Raw genomic sequence first — 24,975 nt, 5'->3', positions numbered from 1 at the left:
ACATCCACACCAACAAGTGGCTCCATTTGCTTGTGTTTTATGGAATATGAATTTAAATTAGATACGGTTAGAGACATTTTAGCATGAATTTTAAGAGTGTACAGTACGTTCATTTAAAAAAAAAAAAAAAAACTGTTTTGGTCTATTGCCTTTGTAAATAGCGGCAGAAGTGAAGATTAGAATCCATACTGCTAGTTATTGCTTTTACCGCTCCTTATCGCATGGCCAAGGACGCATGACGTCTTCTTTGTCGATTTTTAGTCGTTTCTATTTTGTGGTCTAGTGCTCCCCTTACCCTCTGTCGGTGAGGATAAGCTGATCGTGATTCAGCAGACCTGAAACATAAACTTTAAGGCAAGCTCAAGAGATCTGACCCTGGATTGATATGAGAGGCTGAGTAAACCTCCACATCTCCTCCACTGAGGTAATATGTTTGGGCTGTGTTTCTTCCCAAATATAACAAGAACTGTACCTTCTCTTATTTATCTGTTCTATACCAAATACAATGGAACATAGCGTATATGCATTTGCTCGAATTACAGGGATAGATAGAAAATGGAAAAGTAAATGTCCGCTGTCACAGTTGCTATCTGTACAATTTGTACTCATAACCACTTTCTATTTACCTCTTAAAAACCCATCGTGCTATCTTTGTAACACACATAGATAAGATGAGCTATAACAGCTGACTGGGAATCCGTTCCTTTACTTAAAAAAGGGTAACAGAGTTAGATAAAGTTTGAGGTAGAAAACAAGGGAAAACGGTTGGTTTCGGCTGATAAACTGCCGCTGAAACACAAGGCTCATGCATCCACGGCATCGGCTCACATGGTGTAGCCTCATAAATCATAGTTGCACTGCGGAATTAAGCAAAATTGTTTGACGGACATCGTTTTAAGAGAACAAGACGTGAGTTTGTAAGCTTCATTCATCTCTGTAGGTCAACACAGAGACAGTTATTTGACAGAAATAGAGTAAAGCTCTAAAAGAGAGCGTATGTTTGCCTCATCATGTTTGTCCAACGATATGTTAAATATTATGTGATTTACTCTGCATGTAATGATAAACTGCAGTGTTCCCGAGTGCAAAGATTCAGCATTGTGCAGCACACAGCTCTTCACTTTCCTCTGTGTAGTAACAAAGCTCACTGCAGTGCCAAAGGGCATTGTTTGGAAGGTGCTAAATGATGCAACAGGCCTTGTTAAACTTGATTTAGTCACAATGGATGATCACTTTAATCATGCCGTGATGCAAATGTTAATAGCATGCTTAGCACATCATTTGTTTCTGTCATGGCAATTAATATATGCTTCGACTGAAGGCTGTAGCCAGCCCACACCCTATTTGTCGACACAGATAGATAATAGTCGAGCAGATTTAGGACTGAATGCAAATCTACACTTCTTTATTTGTATGCGGGTTAAACACACATTCTGTTAAGGTTTTTGTTTCTGTAAATTATAGAAGCATGTGACTGCAAGTGGGTGCACAAGTGTGATTTTGATTTTTATCTGCGACAGCAGGATGACCTGGTGTGTCTGACCCAAAGCTGCAAGGGCAAAAGTTCAACTGCCTCAACAGCAAACACGTCCGTCTCGCCTGCCAAAGCCCCCTTGAGGGAATCACTATTCTAGGCCACGACGCTCTGAACACGCTGCTTATGCATAACAACAATTTCTTGATTGCATTGTGTATGCTTCATCATTAGCCCTTTCTGTATTTTGATACTAGACTTCATTATGTAATAGGGTTCAGGCATTATCTTTACTGTTGTGCACGGAAGTGTCACGCTGTGCATTCACTTCTCGCTGTGGGTTTCGTAAATGATTGTACAACTGGCCAGTCAGACTTTTTATATATTCCCTCAGCATCCCCACAGCAAAAATTGCTGTCTGTTATCTGCGGCAACCATGGCACGGTTCAGCAAAGTGTGTTTTTGCAATTGCACTGAAGCAAATTGTGCTTTTGTGTCTGCTCTAAACGTTCATAAAATGAACAAAAGGAGCAACACAACAGCGCTATCTGGAAGCGCTAGACAATCCTTTTGTTAGCATTGTGATCATAAGTTGTAAAATGCATATACAAACTGTTGTGTGTTTGTTGAGGGATAAAAAGCCTTCTTTGTAAGCAGTGTGTTATTAATGTATGACGAGAACCGGAGCAATTGCAAAAACAAAGACTATCACGCAGCTCGCTGTGAAAGAAGTATGTTCAGTAGATAGAAACGCATGAATCACGTCAGTTGTGACTTCGTGAATCCCCCCGGCGATCGTCAGGTGAGGAGGTCCGGAGGGAGGACACCACTAAGCTCACCATCTGCAAACCCAGATAACACTGAGCCATGTGGCACGCAGCGGGGCACTATCAGGTTATCTCGCTTGTGCCCAGTTTGTGTGCCTAAGCAGTGAGCAGAACAAGGACATGCGGCATGTATATTAGCCCACCGTAGGGATGTCTGGAACTGCATGCTGGTTGATCTTCCGGCTGAGTGGCAGGTTGGTTCAAAGCTTCAGCTGGCAGCGGAGAACAGAGGGAGCAGTATGTGATGTACAAATTTGAATAGTTTAAGAGAGACAGCAGACGCACTGCAGGATGCACTGGTTTTCCCATCTTTCCATCTCTTCAGAGGCCACCGTGTATTTAGCCACCGCGGCGCTGACCACGGGAGTACGTAATCCGCAGTGCCACACTCAAAGTGGGAATGTTTTCTCTTTGACCTTTGTTTACTGCCAGGCGGTAGTTATCGCATGAATCTAAGGAAAGAGCTGTCCAAGCCACGGGGTGAGTTAAATTCATGTTAAGAATAGCCTTAGGGTCGAGAAACAGACGTTATTGTGCAAAAAAAATGAATGTATTAAGGTGTTACGAAACAACGAAGATGCCCTCACAAGAAGAAGAAGGCTGCATCACTCAGCTACCTTTTTTTTTACTCAGGTTGTGCGTTTCTGAAACAAGCAGATTCAGTTCCTGTGGGGTTAGGTCTAATGGCTTTGCATAAAGTTCCCAAACAAACATAAGATCTCATTTTACTTGGTGACAACGCTGTAACGGGAAATAGTTATATATGAACAAGCCCTGTTCCTGTCTCGCAGCTCAGTACGTAGGGAGAAAAAAGGAAAGCCTCCCTTTTGTGAGTTGTGTCGTTTCTTGGAGGAAAGAGGTATTCAAGCGTGAACCGAGCAGCTGGTTTCATTAACCTCCTGTCCAGCCATGGTGCAGGGGAGTTGTGGGGGCCCCAATATAAATGGTAACCTTCTGAATATGCAGTCATACGCATATAATAGGTGACTGAAACTTATCCGTCATGCTCAGCCCTGCCCGTTGCATAAAGCTATATGGTGTCATATGTCATTCTGGTGACACGAGATAATGGCTTTATAGATGGAGCTGCATCTGTCTCCACCGTTTCCAAAAGACATCATCAAAGAGACAGAAACATATTTCACATTCACATTATCAAATTCATATACACAGAGAATGTCACAGCCATATATTATTGTCTCCAAACTTTGAATAAATGACAAATGTTATACAGTATGCACAGCCCTGCTGTAACCTCCTAATGGATAATTCACAGTATCACTGATGCTACATGTCTAAGAGCCTATACCCTCATTTCCCACACTATGCTTAGGCACAGCTATATTTTGAGCTAAATGCTAATGTCAGAATGGTAACTAATCAAAATGACAATGCTGATGTTAACTAGGGTTGTTTCAACAATGATACCAGCGTCAGCAAAGCAGACACACTAGATGAAAAGTTAAGGAATCATCAAATTGAATAACCCGGAAGGGGACAGGAACGTCTGTACCGAACTTGATGCTTCTTCATTCATCCAATAGTTGTTCAGACATTTTACACAAGGCCACAAATGGGAAAAAAAAAAAATCAAGGATTTACCAAAGTTCCCAAAGGATTCGTCCCCTGGAGACCGTAATTGTCAGCTATACCAAATTTCATGGCAGTCCATCCAAAGGTGGCTGAAATATTTCATTCTGGACCAAAGTGGTGGACCTCTACCTCTAGAGCTAGCTATATACGACACTGCCAATATGAAAATAGGAATCAGAACAACTGTCCATGTATGCTTTTCCACTACAGAGAGCAGACTTGGCAGTGGCTCCTCTCACCATCACCTACATGCGTGAAAAGGTCGTTGATTTCTCCAAGCCCTTCATGAGCATGGGCATCAGCATCCTGTATCGCAAACCCAACACCACCAACAACGGCTTCTTCTCCTTCCTGAACCCCATGACTCCTGACATCTGGGTCTACATCCTCTTGGCCTATCTGGGAGTTAGCTGTGTCCTTTTTGTCATTGCCAGGTAAGTCCACAAGTTACATACTATTTGTCCTTTCAGTCCTTCATACATTTTCCATGAGGTCTTTCAATAGACATAGTAATTTACACCAGCCAGTTTCTCATACTGTGTTTGCTCAATGGGTAGTGATCAAGGCAGTTATGTCTGCATGGGCTCTCTACAGCCCAGCAGTGGGAGGAGGAAGAGTTGCAAAGTCTCATTCAGCGAGCAAAATCTTGTTTCCTGTGTGATGTCTTTGAAAAATGGTAATAGAGCTTTAGACGGTTTACCTTTAAAAAGGTTATTTAAAATGAATACTTGCTGAGGCAAAAAATGATCACTTCTCTAATCATCATGTTTAGCGGCACGAAAAGAAAAAAAATACACACCTGATGTGATGTGATGCTATTTATAGTTGATCATCAGCATAGAAAATGAAATTGCTGGCAGTAATAAGCCATAAAATTATCATGGATGGAGATTATCTGTTTGATTGGCTGAAAAGTATCTCACTTGTAAATTTTTTGTGGTCATGAATATGATGAATATCCTGTTAGCATCATTGTCAGTGTTTCCTGCTGCTTCTCATGCAAAGTGGTGCTTGAGGAAGTTCTAGAAAAGCGAGCTTTGAGAGCAGTTCTGGGGCTTGAGAGCAAACAGCTGCACTCCTCTATCCTCAGTCGTTGTTGTGAGACCAAACAAATTCTGGAGTGGCTTCTTATAAGTACAAAATCATCTTAAATTGTTGCATCAGTTTTTTGGAGGCCGGCCTAGATCGCTGAATAAGCTGCATCCCTACAAGTGCGCCATTTGAGCATTAAAGAGACGACGGCGAACAATAAGAGGGCTACTTCAGCACAAGTAGGTAATTTTAAATGCTGGACAGAGATGTCAAGGCATTACCAACTGCATTAGGGAGAAGACACTTTGCAGTGCTGCTGCACCATAATAATTATGATGTAAGGAACCTTATATTTATTTGTCCAAAGGCACATTTTAGTCCACAGTTGAAGATAAATGACGTGGCTAATGTGCATGTTAAAACAAAAGCTTCTTTTCATTTTCACATGTAAGCCTGTGCCTTAAAACTAAGGATTTAAGAGGATGTAAGGAGATAATGTATTTGCCTTTACATTTAATAATGTTGAGAGATTTAAAAGTAGTTACTCTTGTTTAGCTGGAGGAAATAAATAAAGCTTTTACAACGAATTGTACAAGAAAAACGATTGAGTTTCGTTCTTCACATAGGTCCAACGTATTAAATACGTTTGTGGATCCAAATGTATTGCTTGTTTCTCTATGGTTACAGCCCTTTTCTGTACATCTTACGAATTTAGATGGCAACACTTTGTTCCTTTAATGTACCCATGATATTATTTATTTGTGGCCATGCATCAAAGATTAGAAGTCTTAAACAATACATGACAGTACATTATAGGGCTGTAGTACAAATTCAACATAATACTTTGCTTCCTGTTATGTTTGGACGCCAAGCTGTTTCCAGACCAGCTCCTCTGTGTAGGCTGTACTCTTGGCCAGCAGCTAATAGTGTTGTTTAGCAGACAGTTTTGTATAGGATTGTTCAGCACGCAGTCTGAAGCAAGCTTATGGCTCCGTTTGCCAGCACAACCTTTTTAGAAATTAGCAGGGGAATTGAATCAGCACTGTAACATTGTCTGTGTGGAAATTGCACTCAACATAGTGAAAAAAAGACATTGCTCTTTTCTTCATTTGTGGCCTGTTAAAGTCCAGTTCATGTGTACTTTGGATGGGCATAAAGCCTCTAATACTTCACATGCCTCTTCACTAGCACACATTGTTGGACCACGGCTTTCAATTTAACATTAAAGGAAAAAACAAGATGAGACTGAATGGATTAATTGAAAGGGCAGGGAGTACCACATTTGTACAAGCGCTGCCCAAGGCCTCTCTGATGTCTGCAAACGTTACAGGCACATGAGTTGGGAATATTAAAAGAACCACTTTGAGATGAAAATGCTATTAAATATTTTTGAAAGAAGTCATTTTAAAGCACAAGAAACACTGAACAAAAACACTTGTATTGTCCGTCCTTTCAGATGTCTGATTGCTTAACTAAGATTCAACAATCAACGACGGCTGGAAAAGACTCCATTATAAAGCTTTTTCACGATTAACCATTAGGCCTGTTCAGGGTCTGATTAAAATAGACTGCTGATGTATTAGAAAATATTCCTGCAGCATGTAATTAGATTGAAGTGTATCTATCTCTTCAACAATATATATTTCAATCAAATCTGTCTACATTCCTCCCACTGTGGTCCTTCAGAGCTAAAAAATATGCACTTGAGAATTCACCACTGTGGGCTCCAGGGTTGTGGATCGTTTTAGTTAGTTATCTGGTTTCGGAGAAAGTGTTTTTTTCTGCCATTACCGCTTACTACTATATCTCATCAAAGCGACAGATATGCTACATTTTGAGGAGATACTATCTGCAGTCTAAGGGATCCAATTCTACTCAACAGAACAACCAGAAAAAAGATTTCTTCACATTATATTAATGCATTTTTAAAAGACGAAAGTAGTGACATTTAGCATGTTTTATCTCAGCATCTGCCTCTGAAAATGATGGTGCACAGCGTTTTTAGTAGGTGTCAAACTAAATGGCAGAGATACGGACGGGATGCATGCTGTAGGGTTTCATGTGACTTTAAGAGGAGCCTTAATGCCTCACAATCTCAAACATGACATTTTATATACACCTCTGAAGATATATATTTTTGTGCCTCGTTGGTCACCTTCAGGAGAAGATATCTAAAGATAAGACCAGGATCAGATTTTTAAAATATTTTTGATGTGATGGACAAACTTTTTATACACATAAATCCAATGAAACTGCGTAATAACTCAAACATATATGGATGGGTGGTCACATTGTTTCCCTACACATTAAGACTGCCCAAAGTCACTTTATTAAATCTATGCTATTCAGTTTTTCTGTGTGAACAATGGATAACTCAACTCCGCTCTTGCCCTCAGCTTTACAGAGTTTTAATCATCTGCACTCACTGAAAACAGCAGCCGTCTGTTTTCAGTGAAAAAAATAACTGCCCACCAGCAAATGGTAGACAGAAGTTATGACCTAACTAGTGAACATACTGTAGTGGAGCGTGTCGATGGTTAAGGGATCTCCGCCTACTCTGAGGAGTGGGTGGAGACCAAAACAGAGCTGAAACTTACAATCTTGGGTCCGCAGAGACAACACTCAGACTAGAATTACAGCCTCACCAGTCAAGTTGCTGTTCCTGAGCTTTGGCATTGAATAAAAGGCAGAACATTTTTTTGCAGTATATTATGAAGTGAAGTTAACATTTGACCTTTTGGATATAAACTGTCATAGCTTTATCATTTAATCCCATCTGTGTAAGATATTGTCATATTTTCAATATGAATCATATCAGTTCATCCCTGAGTCCAAGTGGATGGTAGTGCCAGTTTTCATAAAATTCAAAGGCCTTCTTGAGATACGGCATCACGAGAAGCGGACAGACAACCCGAAAACGTAACGCCTGCGGTCGCAGCTATCGCCAGCGCAGAGGCATAAAAAACTATTATTTCATAAACTTAACTTCTGTACTATCTGTACCTTCTCCATCTAATTGTATTACATATGCTTAATGTATGTAAAGTGTCACATTAAGTGTAACATTTTCTCTATTACGTTGAGTCAATGTATAACGTCAGAATAAATTAAATTAATGCAGACATACTTACAACTTGTGTGTTTATTCAATTATTATAAAGTTAAACGAACTTCTACACTCAGTGTTTTTCAAGTGTTTATTATTCAAGTTTTATACATAAATGCATTTCAAATGTGTGATACTGTCTCAGGTGATATGATATATAACACATGCAGTTATTTAATTTATACACTCGACATGATTAAAAAAAACTTAATTATTAATAAAAATAATTAAATGTGACCCTTTACAGTGAGCTTATATAACAGCATTAGATGGAAAATTTACATGTATTTAAAACACTCAAGGTCAGTGTTTTAGGCAAATTACTCTGTTTGCTCTGTGCTAGTGTTGCTATGTATTAATTGGATATTTAAATTTTTCTGGATTGGTGACTGTTTGCTAAAATGTTTACCACAGCTACTTTGCAATGATTATCAATGTTGTGTTTACAGCTTTTTTCTGTTGCTTCCAAGTGGCCAAAAAAATCTGTTAATGCCTCTTCAACTTCTGCCTCGAGGAGCTGCTGCTCTCATGCAGTCATTTTGTGACTCAAAACCAAAAGCAGAACTCTAAAGGAGCTGTGACTCAGAATAGCTCCTTAAGCTAATACAATTTTTGTGATTCTTCCTAAGGAGAGAATAGTGTTCAAGAAGGATAAAGATACCATTCTCGCATTTTCTCAGAGCTCGCAACCGATGCAGCTTTAAAAACAGCTTTATGACTTCCTGTCTCGTTCCCAGGTTCAGCCCTTATGAATGGTACGACGCCCATCCTTGTAACCCCGGATCAGACGTGGTGGAGAACAACTTCACCCTCCTCAACAGCTTCTGGTTCGGAGTCGGCTCCTTAATGCAACAAGGTATGCCGGTGCGCACATCCTCTATCCTGTCAGAAACAATGCTATCACACCGCACCTCTCTTCCTGTGCGCTGCTAGCTCCCACTTTCTGCCTCTTTAACTGACAAGCTCCATGATTTCCATTCCGTGACTGTTTCATAAGACATTTACCTGTCAAGAACAACTGCAGAGCTCAGTCTTACATGACAAAGAAAGACTGTTGTCACCTACCTGCTGTTTAAAAAGGGAAGAGTAGGTGCCAGACACTTGTCAGAGATTGTCAGCTGAGGATGGAAAACATCGCTGCATTTATTTCCCCATAACGCAGTCGCTGGCCCTGCTCAAGAGCTTTCCGAGTGTTAGGACGAAAAGGGTAAGTTGAGGAGCATGTCTGACAGATACCGGCTGTCAGCCATGCTAGAACTGGCTGGTGTGATGTTTCCAGCGCTGTGCGACTTGCACTCAGAGTGACCCGCTGTAGGGAATCCATATGTCTCGCTTTGAACTGTCCAACAAGTAGCCTGCCAATTAAATGTCACTGCGATCTTGTTTGATGCTCATGTGTAATTTTTTAAACCAGCCAGAGCAAAAGTAGCAATTTTCGTCTTTCAATACAAAAACCCACGATTAAAACTAAAACTCCTATTGCAGATTTTATTCTAAAAAGAAAGGGATACAAATCAGTTGCTAGGTGAGCCTCAAAAGGACAGGTAAGCAAATGAAAGCCAGGAAAAAAAAAACGCAGAGGAAAAAGACCCAAGTAATAAAATGTTTAACCTCAATGTAACAAGACAAATCAAGGAGGCTTAGCGAGACTCAGCAGTGGATCTTTGCCCGTAAGGATAGCAAACACATTCAGCAATTCATTAAGCACAGAAGCTCGGCAGCACTCTTGTGAAACTGCATAGCAGCTCTGCCAATTTGCGGTGCATGCAGAGGGTTACGAGTTTAGCACCGGCGTGCCGGGAGGGAGAGGAGAGAGCGAATCAAAACAAGATGAGCTAGTTAGTTGCCTATATTATTAAACTAAACAGGGGAGAATTCCCCATTAAAATTCATAGTGTGGCTCACAGTGTTGTCTGTCTATACCTGAGCTCCACCGTTTGTCATATTTACAGTAGTAAACAGAAGCTGCTGCTCCCAATTAGTTTTTATTCACAGTTCCCTGAATATTTTTTTCACATCAGGGAGTTAATATGAAGTACAGTTCGCTCTATAACAGATTTATTATTTATAAAGAAAATATGATGCAGAATTTTTGTGGTTGCACGATCATTACGACATGAATTTCTCATCGAGCATTGTTAAACATATCTTGACAATGATCCTGAACATAATTTGTCTGAGTTTAAAAAAAAAACACGACACGGGCTGTTTCTGTCTTTCCCCGACGCCCATTTGTGCTCCGGCACCTTGTAACACATGCTGCATGGCGGTATCTGCGGCGAGGTGTATTTTGTCTGTGTCACATAAACAGACATCCCCTGCTTGTCTGCCAAACACAGTGACAGCAGCTGAGACGGAAGCCATTTCCTTGACATGTTTAAAATGCAAATGGACGTGTTTGAGAAGATCCAAAAAAAAAAAAAGAAATCTACCAGCTTGTCTGTGGGAGGGAGGTGTCATACACAACACAAAGAACACAAAATGTGAGGAGGTGCAAAAGCAAACACTCTGTGTACTTCAAAAGCGTTCTTAGGGGTCTCGGTAGGCTTTCGCTCACAACAAACATATGTCTGATCATTTCCCGTAAATTGGTTTCCCCATATAAATTAATTTTTGAAAGTATGTTTGATTTGTGAGTTGCCTTATTCCAAATTCTCTCATTCCCACTGACATTTCTTTCTTGATTCTCAAAAAATATATTTCTACTCTGCATATCACCAAGATGCATGATTTTTGAAGCCTCGCTCATTCTATTCTTTATGCAAGAACTAATCAGTGGTTAAGAAATCAGAGTTGTGACCTTGCCTCTTCTTAAAGATTCAAGATTTACTTGCCTCGGAATAAACATTTCCATTTCCAAGTGTCGTTATTTAAAAGCAATTAACTACGAGTAAAGCCTCAAGCTCTAAAAGGGAGTTTCTGCGCGATGACTCCTCAGAGAGAAAGCTAAGTGCAGGTAATCATTCTCATGGGAAAGCCTTGTTCTCTCATGGTAAGGTGAGGCATCGCTGGTGGGAAGAAACACTCCAGAAAAACCGGGGCATCATGTTTAGCACGATGCATTACAGAGTCCACAGAGAATGGCTCTTTTTTTTTTTCTCCCCCAGACTAACATTTCAGTATCATTAGATACAAAACATTCTGTTCATTTATTCAAAGGAGAATAGTAGTGCCAGAGTGACTTCTTTGTGATCTCTTAAGAAATGTGCACTGTCATGTTAGCAGTGACTGCAGACAGAGTGCATCTATTATACATTAACTCCCTTATTGTCTATAGTATTCAAGGGAGCTCACACAAGAAATGAATGGACCGCTCAAATTCTTTCAGCCTCGGTCAGCATTTAGTCTAAAAGCACTGACAGTTTCCCTGAGTGCTGGTTAACTAAGAATATTTATGCATCACAGAGAAACAGTGGAAACATAGAATGGAAACGGAGAGCATCAAGTACTCCGTGCTCGCTTTGATATATAAAACATAAAACTGGATGATAAAACTGATCTAAAAAGGAGTTAAAAATGCAACAGCGCTGCCACAGACCTCAACTCAAGCAATCTTCAAATTTCGAAAAAACAGACTACTTTTTTATATTAAAGCCTCCCTATTATAACCTCTGTTGAAGCCATCTCCAAATTTCATAAAATATGGAAAACAAATTTCTCCATCTTCCATCAGTCAAATGTTTAGATAACAATATAATGATTTTTATAACAATATAATGTCAGCCGCTGAATAGCCTACAGACTAAGGTGTAAAAGGTATTCAGAATTGTATAAATTTTTATGAGAAATATACTTTAACACAAGTCACAATCCTTCTTTGTTACCGCTGGATGTTTATAAAATGTCGACAATTGAGAGCTGTGGCGAGCAAATGTTTGTTAGTTAATGTTAGCTACCTACGCTAATGCAGCCTCTCTCATTGCTTCCTTTCTAATGCAAAAAAAGAGAAAATGTCGTAAGCTGTATAACTCCCTTAAAACGAGAAAGTTCAGGAAATAAGCTTGTCCACTTTCTGCCCAAGAGTTCGATGAAAATCACGTACTGTCGCTTCTGTCAGTTAAAGTTTGGAGCTGGAGCCAGGTGATTACCCTCGCATAAAGAGCGAAAGCTGAGGGACACATGAGACAGAAAGGGATTACCTTTTGCTCATTTAAAGCCCATTTTACACAGTCTTTGTTCATCTACTGCAATTTGTACACCCTAATTAGCAGGTATATGCAGGTTTTTCTTAAATGTGAGTAAACCCGCTAAAAATAGACGAGTGACTCCTTTACCATTGCCGGTAGACGATGTTTCCCTTTCCGTTTTATCTTCTGGCATTCGACGTCATGGAAGAGCAGAAAAACAACAGTAGAAAGCAGCATGGAGGCCAGTGCCAATGTTACGGCGGTTACTTTTAAATATCTTTTACCTCAGTCCGTCTTTCAGAACTGATTACAGACTGACAGCGTTAAGCGCAAACGTCCGGAAACTTCAACACGTGTCATAGCATTGCATCAGTGAAGGACAGGGGGGGGAATTAGCATGTCCACCCCTGTGCCATGTTTCATCACTGCTGATCAGAGTTGGAGCTGATAAACAACCATTACTGCTGCAGAGTCACTTGACCCAGAAATAAATGCAGATTGAACCCTTTCCCGCTGAAGACAAAAGCCAGATGTTAGTGAGGTTTAGAGTTTCTTTCTTTAACTTTTCCTTGTATCTCATAGCTTGTTTCATAATGACTTTGTGATGCACAACACAAATCCCACATTGATAGGCTATTTGCATCTCAGTGTTTCGTAATAGTATGTATAGTGCGAAGCGTCTGCTTTACGTTTATTTGAATGAACAGCGCAGCACCCAGTGAGATAGATGCGATGTTTTGGTTACTGAAATAGTATCAGTGCCGTCCTCACTGAAGGCGCATTAATATTTCCTTGGTTTACAAGATGCGAGTCCTTCCTCAAGGAAATGTATGGCATATTGACACCGTTTTATTTCCCTGGCACCATATGACTGATCTGCTTTTTGTATTTATTAGAGTGTTCTGATGCAGCGCCATATACTGTTCCCTGCTGACAACAGCACTTTATAGTGTGGAATTCAATTGAGTTACCCGTTGCTTCACTACATTTTTAGTGCAACCACAGAATGCATCTGGATTGTCCCTCTCTGAAGTCATAGTGAATTAAAGGATGCTACTGTCTTCCCTTGTTTGTAACCACGTAGAGTCTTTGTCAAACCACAAAGGACAAATCCAATCAAATTTGGTAGGAGAGGTTAAAGAGCGGACCACTCTGCCCCCCTTCTGTGGGCTTGTTACTCTTTAGAATTGCCCTCATAAATCTTCTCAGTAAAGTAACAGAGTGCACAAAGCACAAGGGTATTTTAAAGGTTGTCAGAGATGAGATATAAAGTAACTTTAACACCAGTCAGTGAGCCATTGTAAACATAGTATTACTCAGCAGAGGACCACTCAAAGTCAAGGCTGATGCAGAAGTGTACTGTCAGTCTGGCTATGTACTATATCTTGATCGTTTCAGCTCCATTTTCTCCACATGCTATGATCACTCGTTTGCAAAATACATTATTGTGTCCATATTATAAGCCTGAAATTACATAACAGGAATGCAGTAGGAAACTGCCTGATTATAGTGTGAATTACATGCGTAGCGGAGCATTGCGATGTTTCGATTTTGCTCATTTATATTTGAAGTGTCATTTCGCATCCCGGTGCTGTTTCCACAGATCAAATTGTCTGCCAACTGGTTCAACAAAACTCATTTCAGGCAAAAGATTCAGTAATAGACTAGGATCAGCTGCAAATACCGTTAATCCGCACTAGATAAATCTAAATTGGTACCTTAATGCCTGCAGTGCTTTAGCAGTGGAAAGCTGTTAAGTGTGATTACAGTGGTGAACAGTTGTCTAATTGCAGAGTATGAATCAGGCTCTTAGAGAAAATGTTTGAATGAAAGGGGAAAGCTTTCCTCCATGTTATATTGTCCAAATACAGAAACTACTCTACGATATAAATAATACAATTAGGTGTGGGGGTAGTTTTTATATTCTCCCATGAAGAGCTTTTGATACATATTTCATTTTGGAATAAAACTTTGTTTTTTAAAGCAGACATATTATGCAAATTTTCAGAGTTCAGGGTTGAGATGCTTTACTGTTCAGAAAACACATCACTTTTCTCATTCTGTTCAGTGCTGCAGCAAAGTATTGGCCCTCTGTCTGAAATGCTCTGTTTGAGCTCCCGTCTCTTTAAGGCCCCCCCTCCTGCTCTGATTGGTCAGCTCACACACACCTGACCCAGCATAGCTAACAACAACAACAACAGAGCAGCTGTGCTAAATCAGCTCTCGAATGTGTGACATGGTGATGTAGTGTGATGTCACAACGTCACAGAATTAAAGGTGGGACTACTGAGGAGGCGTTTCAGGAGCAGTGTTTTCTGTGGGAGAGAGGAGCTTCTGTTGGTGCAGACCTTTTTAACTTTCAAGGCCTTTTATATGCACAAGAACCTGTATGAAACACTGAAAAAAATAAAATACAATAGGTTACCTTTAAGTTTAGCTCAACCTTAAACATGTACACAAGCAAAAAACAACATACACCATAACACTGCTGTATTATTAACACAAAAACATCATATAATGGTAAAACACTGTCTGCAGAATGAGTACTCTTTGCTTTTGATAGTTTAATTGATTTTTGCTGACAGCACTTACATACTTTTAGTTAAATAAAGTTTAATATGTAGGACCATTACTTGAGTATTTTCACAGTGTGGTATTGGTGCTTTTACTTTAATAAAAGGATTTGAAGACTTGTTCCTTCCTGTCATAATGGAAGAAAAACTCTGCCATGCACAGCCTAATTATTAACACGATTTGATGCAAAAAAGGGAATTTTCTTCAATACTTACTGTCTAACAATGTTACTATTAGTCGGAATTTCTCATTTGTCATCACAGTTATTCTGTAATATCTTCTCTCTCCTGTTCGATTGTCGGGACAACAGATATTTGAATAGAAATGGCCTCGATTTCTATTCAAATTAGTATGATGTCATGGAATTAAACTTCCACTACTGACTACTGTCTCAGACGCTTCAGGAGCAGTGTTTTCAGCGGGAGACAGGAGCTTCTGTAGGTGTGGACATTTGGCCTTTTTTAACTTTAAAAGATTTTTTACATGCACGAGGACCTATATAAAACACTGAAGGAAAGGGAAAAGAATGTAAAAGCATAAAAGGGTCTCCTTTCAGTAAGTTAGATCTAAAAACAAGTATGAAATGATTGTCTGCAGCAAACTTATGGCGTTTGATAGAGTACACAGTGAGAAGTTCATGCTGTCAACTCTAAAAGGTGAACATGAAAGGCTTTTACACCTAATACAGAAGCCTGAGGAACATCCAGTGGACCGCTCTGATCTGCCTATTCTGAATTCTTTGCATAGAGTTTGGCTAACCTGCCAAACTGGCTTCAATTTCTGTTTCCTCACTGACAGTACCTTGATCAACACCAGTGGCACTGCCAACAACATTTGCAGGCTAATTAACAAAAATGCAAGCGATCATGTTTCTGCATTTGTTTCATTCAGTTACAGTGTTGGCAGGTACAATTCTATCTAGTTAATTGCTCAATACTCTCATGGTTTGTGTTGCGTACAGGCTCAGAGCTGATGCCCAAAGCCCTGTCGACCAGGATCATCGGTGGGATCTGGTGGTTCTTCACGCTCATCATCATATCATCCTACACAGCTAATTTAGCCGCTTTTCTCACCGTGGAGAGAATGGACTCGCCCGTGGACTCAGCCGATGACATCGCTAAGCAGACTAAGATCGAGTATGGGGTGGTCAAAGATGGCGCAACCATGTCTTTCTTCAAGGTACAGTACACACAATAATGAGTAGTTATGACTGGGTCAAGCTTTTATATGATTAATTACTGATGTTCTACACAGATATGGAATAAAAATAAATAAACCACAATAGAGTTAGTCACTGAAGATGATTTGATTTCCTATATTTTACAGTGTGGAAACAGTCATACCGTAGTTGAAACACGCATGAGTAAAAACATGTACAGTAATGATGTTTAAAAATGTATGTGTTGAGAAATGAAGCAAGATGTTAAATCTCGGGTTTTAAATTGACTTTTCAGAAATCTTCTGGATAGTATATGTGTGTGTATTTTTTTTTAAGTTAGAGCTTAATTCCCAGAGCAAAGGCAAATTCTTCAGCTTCTCCTCTTCTCTACACTGTTTGAAGTGTTCCTCCACAATGATTTTTTTATTCCGAAGTTTCAGCCTTTGCCTGCAGGGTCTTTGACTTTATTTTATTTTTTGAGCTTTGCTTCAGATGCTGCTGCTGCTGTGGTGCTGAATAACACATGTAACAGAGTTACAGTTCCTCCGAATAAGAAAATGAAAACACTGCACATTTCTATTGAAGATGGTCCACGATTTTATGACATTCAATAGAAAGAAAGAAAAAATTTGGATTCTTCCAGGGTATCCGTCTGCCCCAGTTTTTATGCCCCCCAAAATTTGTAGTTCAGCTTGTAAATGCCGTACGCCTCATTGTTGAATCTGCTGAATGATATGAATATAATGGATCCCCTAGCTTTATCGTGTTATTGGATTCAGGGTTTTTACTGGTATCATGATGTGTTGGAGCTGCAACCTATCATGGTTGTCCAAAAAAGTATCACAATCACTATATTGTAAAATTCCTCACATTTTACCTTGAATCCCATGAATATGAAATGTAATGATAATTAGCGCGTCTGGATCCAACTCAACTCGTTGACCCTTTGAAAAGAGATCAGCCTTTGGCTTCGTCTGAATAGCCGTGTAAACGAAAGTTATTCTGTATCGTTCTGTGTACATTGATGAAATCTGGGTTTTGATTGTAGCATCATAAATAGAAGGAGACACAGGTGTTTAATTACCTCATCAGAGTCGCATGGCACAAGTGCCCTCTGCTCCCTCTTGCTCTTACAGAAAGGCCTAATGATGTCGACTCAATGAGGCGGAGAAGTATGATAAATGCTGAGGAGACTGGGGAGTAGAGAAAGGCTTTGCAGATGTATGTAACTGAATGGACTTGGTATGAAAGTTAGTACTAAACTGAATGGAACCGTCTGTAGCTGCGTTTTCATCAAGGTATTCTTTTTTTCGGCACATTTTGAAGTATGACATTAAAAAAGGTTGACAGAAACGGCATAAATAAAAAAAAAAGAAAATACTTCCTGAATTTCCTTCCTTTATCTTGTTCTCATCATGTGGCAACACAATTTAACAGCAGGCCAAACTCCATCCAATGAGTGCATTAGAGTCAGGGATCATCTTAGCAGTGCCTCTTAATGATGAAGATGCAATCGAGGATGAATTTTTGCTCCAGTTTCACTCTTGCAATGCAACAAAATATATAAGATACTAAAAAAAAGATGTACAAGCTTGTGTAATGACATGGTAGCGATAGCTTGCCGCTACACACTACATGAATTTTAAATAAACCAAAATGTGGGAATTTTTATCATAAATGTACATTAAATTAGGATGACGCACTTACACTTCACATACAAAGTTCCCCAGGCAGTCTATATTCTACTTATGCCAGCTCCACGCTAGGTAAGCATGTTACGTCTCAGAAATTACATCGTACATCTTAAAATGTTCACAAAAGCATCTTCCTCACAAATATCACCACATATGATTGGAATATGAGTTTACATAACACAAAAAAATACTTACAGATGATGCTTTCACAAGCTTAAATGAAAAGATGGCAGCGGATGATATATGTGTCTGCTCCTTGGCCCACGTGAGGTGAAAATGGCTGCCTCCCGGGTCAAGATAACTACGGAGAGGTTACTTCCTGTTCAAACAAATCCACCACTAAGGAGGTGCTGAAAGGTATTCTGATTTAACTCACACAAGTTTATTGATTACCTGTCTCCACTCCGAGATCAGTTCCCTCCTAAATGGTCAAGGCAACTGGTTTTGTTTCTTCTTCTTCTCTGAGGTTTATTGGCGGTTGGCAAACAACTGGTCTTGTTCCCGTTTGCGGCCTCTACTTGTTCTACTGTATCAATTACAGCTGTGCGTAACATTGCATATACTGTCATCTTTTCATGCAACTACTCTTTGTCTAGCCTAGTTTATTTGGTCCAAGCTACTTCATTGAAACACACCTAACTATTTTTTTTGAGACATTTTAAAAGTTTGCTTGAGATTCGTTTGACAATTTTGTGTTCTTGAATTTTTTCCCTCAAATCCATTCAGATGTGATTGTGGCTTGAAGGCTAATCTACTCTATAACTAGCCACCAGATAGCAGATGGTCAGTTATGAGCCAGGTGTTGTTCTGTGACACTGAAACAAGAATACGTGTCTGGAGACAACTCTCGTTGTGGTTATGGCAAAATCCACCAGTGGCAAATCTTTGCCTGTTGGGCCTTTGTTCCACTTTGATTTGCTATTTTTGTTGTTTTTTTATATATTTGAATCACTTCCTCCACCACCTGCACAAGACATGAGTGGATTGGTGTGGAAATCTGTCCTTGGTTTGTCATTTCTCCCGATTGAAGAAACACACTCCTGTATACCGTAGGTGTCCTCACATGTACACCTCTAAATATGGATCCTGGACTCACGGTATAGACAGTAATTTATAACTACTAGACATGAATTAATTCATCAGCTGGCACATGTTTCAGTGATGGCTGAGCTGTTGCTCAGAGAGCTTACAAGAAGGCATTATGATACTGTTGAAACAAACACATTGCTTGAGAAACTTAACCACAGATCTGTAGCCACCGTTGTCCAGGAGGTTGTCACGTCACCTGAGAGCGAGGATATGATGAGCTGTTGTTTTGTTAAATTGCACGTTGCGACGCGCAAGAGCGTTGAAGGACATACAGCAGCAAGTCAGCTGCTTCCAAGAAAAGGTAGCTTTCACCTGCTGTTAAAAGGTTGAAGGAAATTACTAGATGTGTTTCTATGCTAGCAGAGACAAGGGATCTATATACATTACCATGAGACCAAGAGGGGCTGTGTACTGAGTTGCTATATGGTCCATTTTCCTTTCTGCCCTTGCTTACTCGTGGGGGAAAAAAAGATGCCACCTTGGCAACACTTGCTCTCCATCCTAATTGGTAGTTTTAAGTTTTAATATCGGACTATAATATCTCACTTTTACGCAACCAGGCCTGTGCTTCTGCCGTAGTAACACATAATGGCGGGGCTTCTTATAATAGCATCTTTCACGATTTGAAATGGCTTATAGTCTTTAGACAGTAATTATCTAGGATTAGACATGGCAGAGATGTGACCTCGTATAAAATTGCATGAAATACCACATAGCCTGATGCACGACTAATGGAGAGGCATTCTATTATTGCTGCATCGGTAGCACTTATGAGAATAGATGTGCGCAAAGCTTCAATTTACTGTCCTTTAATCCTGTGACGATGGAGATCAGAGGGAGTATTCAGATAAATCTATTTGGTCACTGGCGAGAAAGAATCTGTGTCCTTATATATTACACGTCTGTGATCTTTGACAGCGTTTAAAAAAAAATTTATTCTGCCATTTGGCCGCAGAAGGACTAGCGAGATTTCATGGTTAGCTCTATTTTCAGTTTTAACACCGTGGGCCATAATGTTTAAAAGCAATTTCGTCCAAGCTTAACCTTTTTTTTTTTTTCCCTGTGTGGTATCATTGTATACTTTTCAGCTGCTTTTTTTCCCTCACCTACAGCAAAGGCAGATTGTTGAAATGAGGTTCAAAGGCACATTTTTAAAACTGGCTCTCCTTCATTCCCTTCCAGAAATCGAAGGTTTCTACTTTTGAGAAGATGTGGGCCTTCATGAGCAGCAAGCCAAGCACGTCGCTGGTGAAGTCTATTGAAGATGGCATTCAGAGGGTGCTAAAGTCTGACTATGCCCTCATTATGGAGTCCACAACCATCGATTATATCACCAGGAGGAACTGTAACCTGACACAGGTGGGAGGGCTCATCGACAGCAAAGGCTACGGCATCGGCACTCCCCTCGGTAAGACCTGCCAGTGGCCAGAGAATATATTTTAGACACCGAGTAATAAAAAATTCAAGCCTTTTTTTTTCTAAAGATGTGTTGCTGCTTGAAGGATGAGGGATTACTTTATAGACAACGCAGAGGCATAACACGTGTTATTTTAGCTACTAGTCAGACAGTATGCCACAACGTGTTTATGAACCTTATTATCGCAGAATCCAGCTGGCGTTTGTTCCAAAGTAAAACAGGCCTTATGTTGCTTCCAGGCTCCCCGTACAGGGACAAAATCACCATAGCAATCCTAAGCATCTTGGAGGATGGGCGCCTACACATGCTGAAGGAGAAGTGGTGGAGTGGGAGCAGCTGCTTGGATGAAGAGCGTCGCGAGACAGGCCCCATGGGTATCCAGAACCTGGGTGGCATATTCATTGTGCTGGCATCTGGCCTAGTGCTGTCGGTTTTTGTGGCAATTGCTGAATTCATCTACAAGCTGAGGAAGACTGCAGAACGTGAGCAGGTAGATGTCCCCATAAATCATTTTCAGAATTTGATCTTCGCTCTGTGATTTGGATGGATGGAGAATTAATCTCACATTAATTTAATTAGACTGCAGCAGGATTTCAGTTTATTTCACCCAAGATTTTTAGTAAAGAAGTTGCTAACAGTGCTCGTTTTGTCATGATACACATAGCCTCCGAATCAAAGCTGTGCTCTATTCATGGCTTTTAGTTCAAACATCTTCTAAAAAGGATTTGCATGCCTTCAGCTAATCCCTAGGAGTACTTGGCCATAACGCCACAACATTTACTTATTTAAACAGGCATAATTGCAAATTGGAGCATAGAGAATTAATCCATTATTAGTCATTGGAGATGTCAGAATAGCATGAATCCTTTACTGTTGTAAATCACTAATTTGAGTCATGCTAAGTGAGTCGTTGCATGCATGCTCATGCACCACACTTGTTCACTCTTTCTGACACAGCAGCAATAATGAACCGTGCACCGGCTACATGTGGCGGTGGTGCGATTTGACATTGCTGACAGCCACGGATGCGCATGCACACATACACACACCAGCAGTAACACAGCATGAATGTTATGTTCTAATGCATTTTGTGCTCTTTAGACTGTCAACACTCTCTGCTGTCAGAACAATTTAAAGCTAAGGCATTTACCCCCCGTCCCTTTCCCCTATTCTCCTTCTTGCTCCCCCTCCCCGCAATCCTCCCTTTTTGCCCAGAGGTCTTTGTGCAGTGCCATGGTGGACGAGATCAGACTGTCGTTCACCTGCGAGAGGCGGGTGAAGCACAAGCCTCAGCCTCCAGTCATGGTGAAGACGGATGCAGTGATCAACATGCACGCTTACAACGACCGACGACTCCCGGGAAAGGACAACATGAGCTGCAGCACTGGGATGACCCCCGTGTTCCCCTGACAATGTGTTCCCCCCAGGGCAAGAGCCTCCTGAGCAACGTGTCAGGGGTGGTGCCAGAGACTAGAGACAATGGCATAGACGGAATCACCAGATTCACCATTAACCACAGTGACATGGGGACACTAACAAAACATGGGCAACTGAAAATGGCAGCATCAGCCACACAGGTATGACAACCTTCACCACTGTATTCCAAACCACAAAAGAAATCTTTGGGGGAGGTTCTGGGAAAACAGTATACCCAAATAATCAGTTTCAAGTCTGATGTTTACGTGCGCAACACAAAAACACAAGAAAATACACACTGTTCACGGAATCCTCAATCAGTGAAAAGACTGAGGATTTTATCGGAGAATTATGGACTGAAGCAAGAAGACACGCTTTGGTAAGAATGGCAATAAACAGTAGATATACGAGGAGCAAAAGAAAGAGCAGTTTTCATTGGAGATCAGTTTTGCCACACAGTAAAATTACGACATCGAGTTCTTACCTTTATCCCGTTGATTTACACAAACTCCCGGATGGCCTTTGACAGCAGAAAATAATGTTACCTCAAACATGTTGTCCAGGCTTGAGTGGCTGAGTCATAAGCTGCAGGATCTTTTGAAAGCATGCTTCACAGGGACACATGATAACCTCTAGGGATAAGCATTCAGTATCTGCAGCATTGTTATTGGTGGGAACACGTGGCGAGACGCAACTGTTCCACCGTAACGTTTTTGAAGTTGTCTTGTGAAATTCCACAGAAACAATTAACTGGAACGTGGAGATTCAACCACGGACCATTAGATCGTGTTGTTATGGGGTTAGATTTGTACTGTTATGTCAAAATGATTGAATTTTAAAAATCAGTTAAATTGCCAAAGATCCGAAAATTCAACAGAACTTTACAGAGTACAGTACGGCCCAGTTCCTGCTCGCTTAGCCTTTTAGAGAGCACTTATTTTGTGTTCAGTGCAACGTCAATTGGAGTGGTTTAAATGGGATGATTAAAGCATCAGCTATTAGAGTTTCTCCAACCACGCAGGGTAATATATAGTATCCAAAGTGAATTCACAATCGTCACATAAGAAAAGAACGCAGATGAATTTCCTGATACAATGTCTTTGTGAAAACACAACCTTGGTCTTCTGTAAAGCTTACAGGGATAATCACAGAGATATTGAGCAATTACATGAACCAATTGAATATAAAAATTGTTTGTCCTCAAGTTAAACGCACAGACTGGGTTGGAAGGCATTGGATCTGTTTTTCCTGCTTTTGAAAGCATTGTAAGTCGCAGAGACAAGGTAAGAGACTGTGACCTTAAAACTGAAGTGCATTTTTTGAGTGCATTTAACTGTATCCGTCGACCTACATGTGTGTGGCTACAGGACCGTCGAATGTCCCTTGTACTTCTGAATACAGTTTTGAATAGTTACTGCATCCATCAGATGTGATCTCGAGGCATTTTGGCAGGAAACTGATGTTTTGAATCATAAGCGTCATGAAAACTAGGCGAGGGTGTGGTTTGACATCGTGCAAAGATTACAGAGGTTATCTCAGACTTGAAAGTCAAAGGCTTTTTCTGTTTAATTATCTTATGTGAACCGAGTTAAACCCTACTTGTAATTGTGTGAACACGCTGACAGATAATGTGGTGAGTAGAAGGAAGACAGACGATTTTGTGTGTTCATGTTGACTTTAATGACTATTGCGTAAGTGTGCGTCTTCAGCAAGTGTCATGCCGTCGGAAGATTCGAGGAGTCTGTGAGCTGCCGTCACCTGGGACCCGAATGAACAGCAAACCTCTGTGAGGTTTACGTTGTTGATACAGAAAAAAAAAAAAATCGTAAATATCTCCGATTCAAGGAAACTCCAATCTGTAAAACTTAGCGTTGGTTTGGTAGAGATTCACTGTATAATTGTTTATCGATTCCCTTCTGCAAAGTAGAGTATGTAGATAAGATCAGCAGGAGAAAATGTATTTTGCTAAATTTATACGGTTATAAATGAATTCTGTTCACATTCAAATATGTTATAGATGCAATTTATTTCATTAGAGGTCACTTTAACCTACTCCCTCACTTTACCCCAGTTCCACAGCCCCAAACCTTGTTTTTTTTTTTTTATTTAATGAAAATTAATTATATTAAAGTATATTGGATTACCATCATCCAGGTGAAAAATGTATGTAAATCTTCTTTTATGATGGCTATTATATTTCTAAAAAGGTGAAGTGGAAATATTGAGCTTCCCCAAGAATTTGGGGGCCCCCCTCCTCAAGTAGGGAGAGCAGAGTTTATCTCATGTAACTGGACCTTTACTGCTCTTGAAATCCCGATTAGGACCTGGTCTGAAGTATGGCCGCGGCCGATAACGTGGTTATACTATATTACTGTTACCCTCACGTGTACTGTAGCTTTCCATGCAGGTGATTCAAAGACTCAAGTTTGCTCGTATTTCACCTCTGTAATATGTGAAAAATAATTGAAAATTTCATCATAATCAAAAATTAGTTGGAATTTCAACAGGGTTTCTGATTTGGCTGAGTCAGTCAGTTTGGTTACTGAATATATACATCCTTTTTATAAATTAATGTGAATAATAATGTCATTTTACACAAAAATTGTATGAAATGTGAGAGAAAAGTAATGCAAAATGTAAGCTACATAACCTGTGTTCCATTAGCAGTGTGTGATATGAGTTTTGATTTTCCAGCAGTCACGACGGTATGCCTTTTTTATGTATACCTTTTCTTTTCAGTTGCACAGCTTCTATCATTTGGCAGAAAACCTTTCGAAACAAAATGGAAAATATGTTGGTGCCAACCAGGGTTTTCTTTGTGGACATGCAGAATTTCTATGAATATAGTTTTTGTAAGGTTTTGTAAAAAAAAAAGAAAAAAAAGATTTTGTTTTCCTAGTAACTGTATGTGTTAAGAGAACATTAGAATAACCGACATCTGAGTAAAACATGGGGAAATTCAATGAAATATTATAGACAAAGCTATTGAATTATTTTCTTTTTAACACATTGTGAATAATTCAATTGTACAGTTTGCTGTATGGGTTATATGAAGTTTTAAATAAAAAATACAAACTATTTATATCTCCTGTTGAGCTACTGATTGATTGGTGTTGTGTTACCGTGCGGAAAACATGCAGCAAGTGAAACATTTGTCCCATGTATGTGGATGTTATCACCTTGGTCAGTATCTGCTTATCAAAGGTCAAATTACTATTTTTGGGCTCTCATTTAAATCTTAGAGGGCGGCTGTAGCTGTAGGTAGAGCGGGTCGTCTAGTGATTGGAAGGTCACTGGTTCGAATCCCGGCTTCCCCCAGCTACATGTCGAAGCATCCTTGAGCAAGATACTGAAGCCCAAATTGCTCCTGATGAGCAGCTGGCGCCTTGCATGGCAGCCTCCGGCATCAGTGTATGAATGTGTGTGTGAATGGGTGAATGTGGCATGTATTGTGAAGCGCTTTGAGC

The 24,975-nt window shown here is 40.1% G+C and overlaps 1 protein-coding gene across 1 annotated transcript in view; it reads left to right on the top strand.

The window, feature by feature from the left end:
* grik3 (glutamate ionotropic receptor kainate type subunit 3) overlaps positions 1-24,588 on the top strand; it is a 107,715-nt gene extending 83,127 nt beyond the window's left edge. The window contains exons 11-16 of the mRNA XM_084356682.1: positions 4,105-4,328; positions 8,770-8,888; positions 15,695-15,912; positions 19,858-20,083; positions 20,332-20,582; positions 21,310-24,588. Coding sequence (XP_084212808.1) covers positions 4,105-4,328; positions 8,770-8,888; positions 15,695-15,912; positions 19,858-20,083; positions 20,332-20,582; positions 21,310-21,675 — 1,404 coding nt within the window. The 3' untranslated portion in view covers positions 21,676-24,588. The remainder of the gene's footprint in view (positions 1-4,104; positions 4,329-8,769; positions 8,889-15,694; positions 15,913-19,857; positions 20,084-20,331; positions 20,583-21,309) is intronic.
* The last annotated feature ends 387 nt before the right edge of the window (positions 24,589-24,975 follow it).

The sequence above is a fragment of the Pagrus pagrus genome (genome assembly GCF_965226575.1).
Source record: "Pagrus pagrus genome assembly, chromosome: 7".
Classification (NCBI taxonomy): Eukaryota; Metazoa; Chordata; class Actinopteri; order Spariformes; family Sparidae; genus Pagrus; species Pagrus pagrus.
The sequence above is the reverse complement of the archived record's forward strand: the minus strand, read 5'-3'. Positions and strand labels throughout refer to the sequence as shown.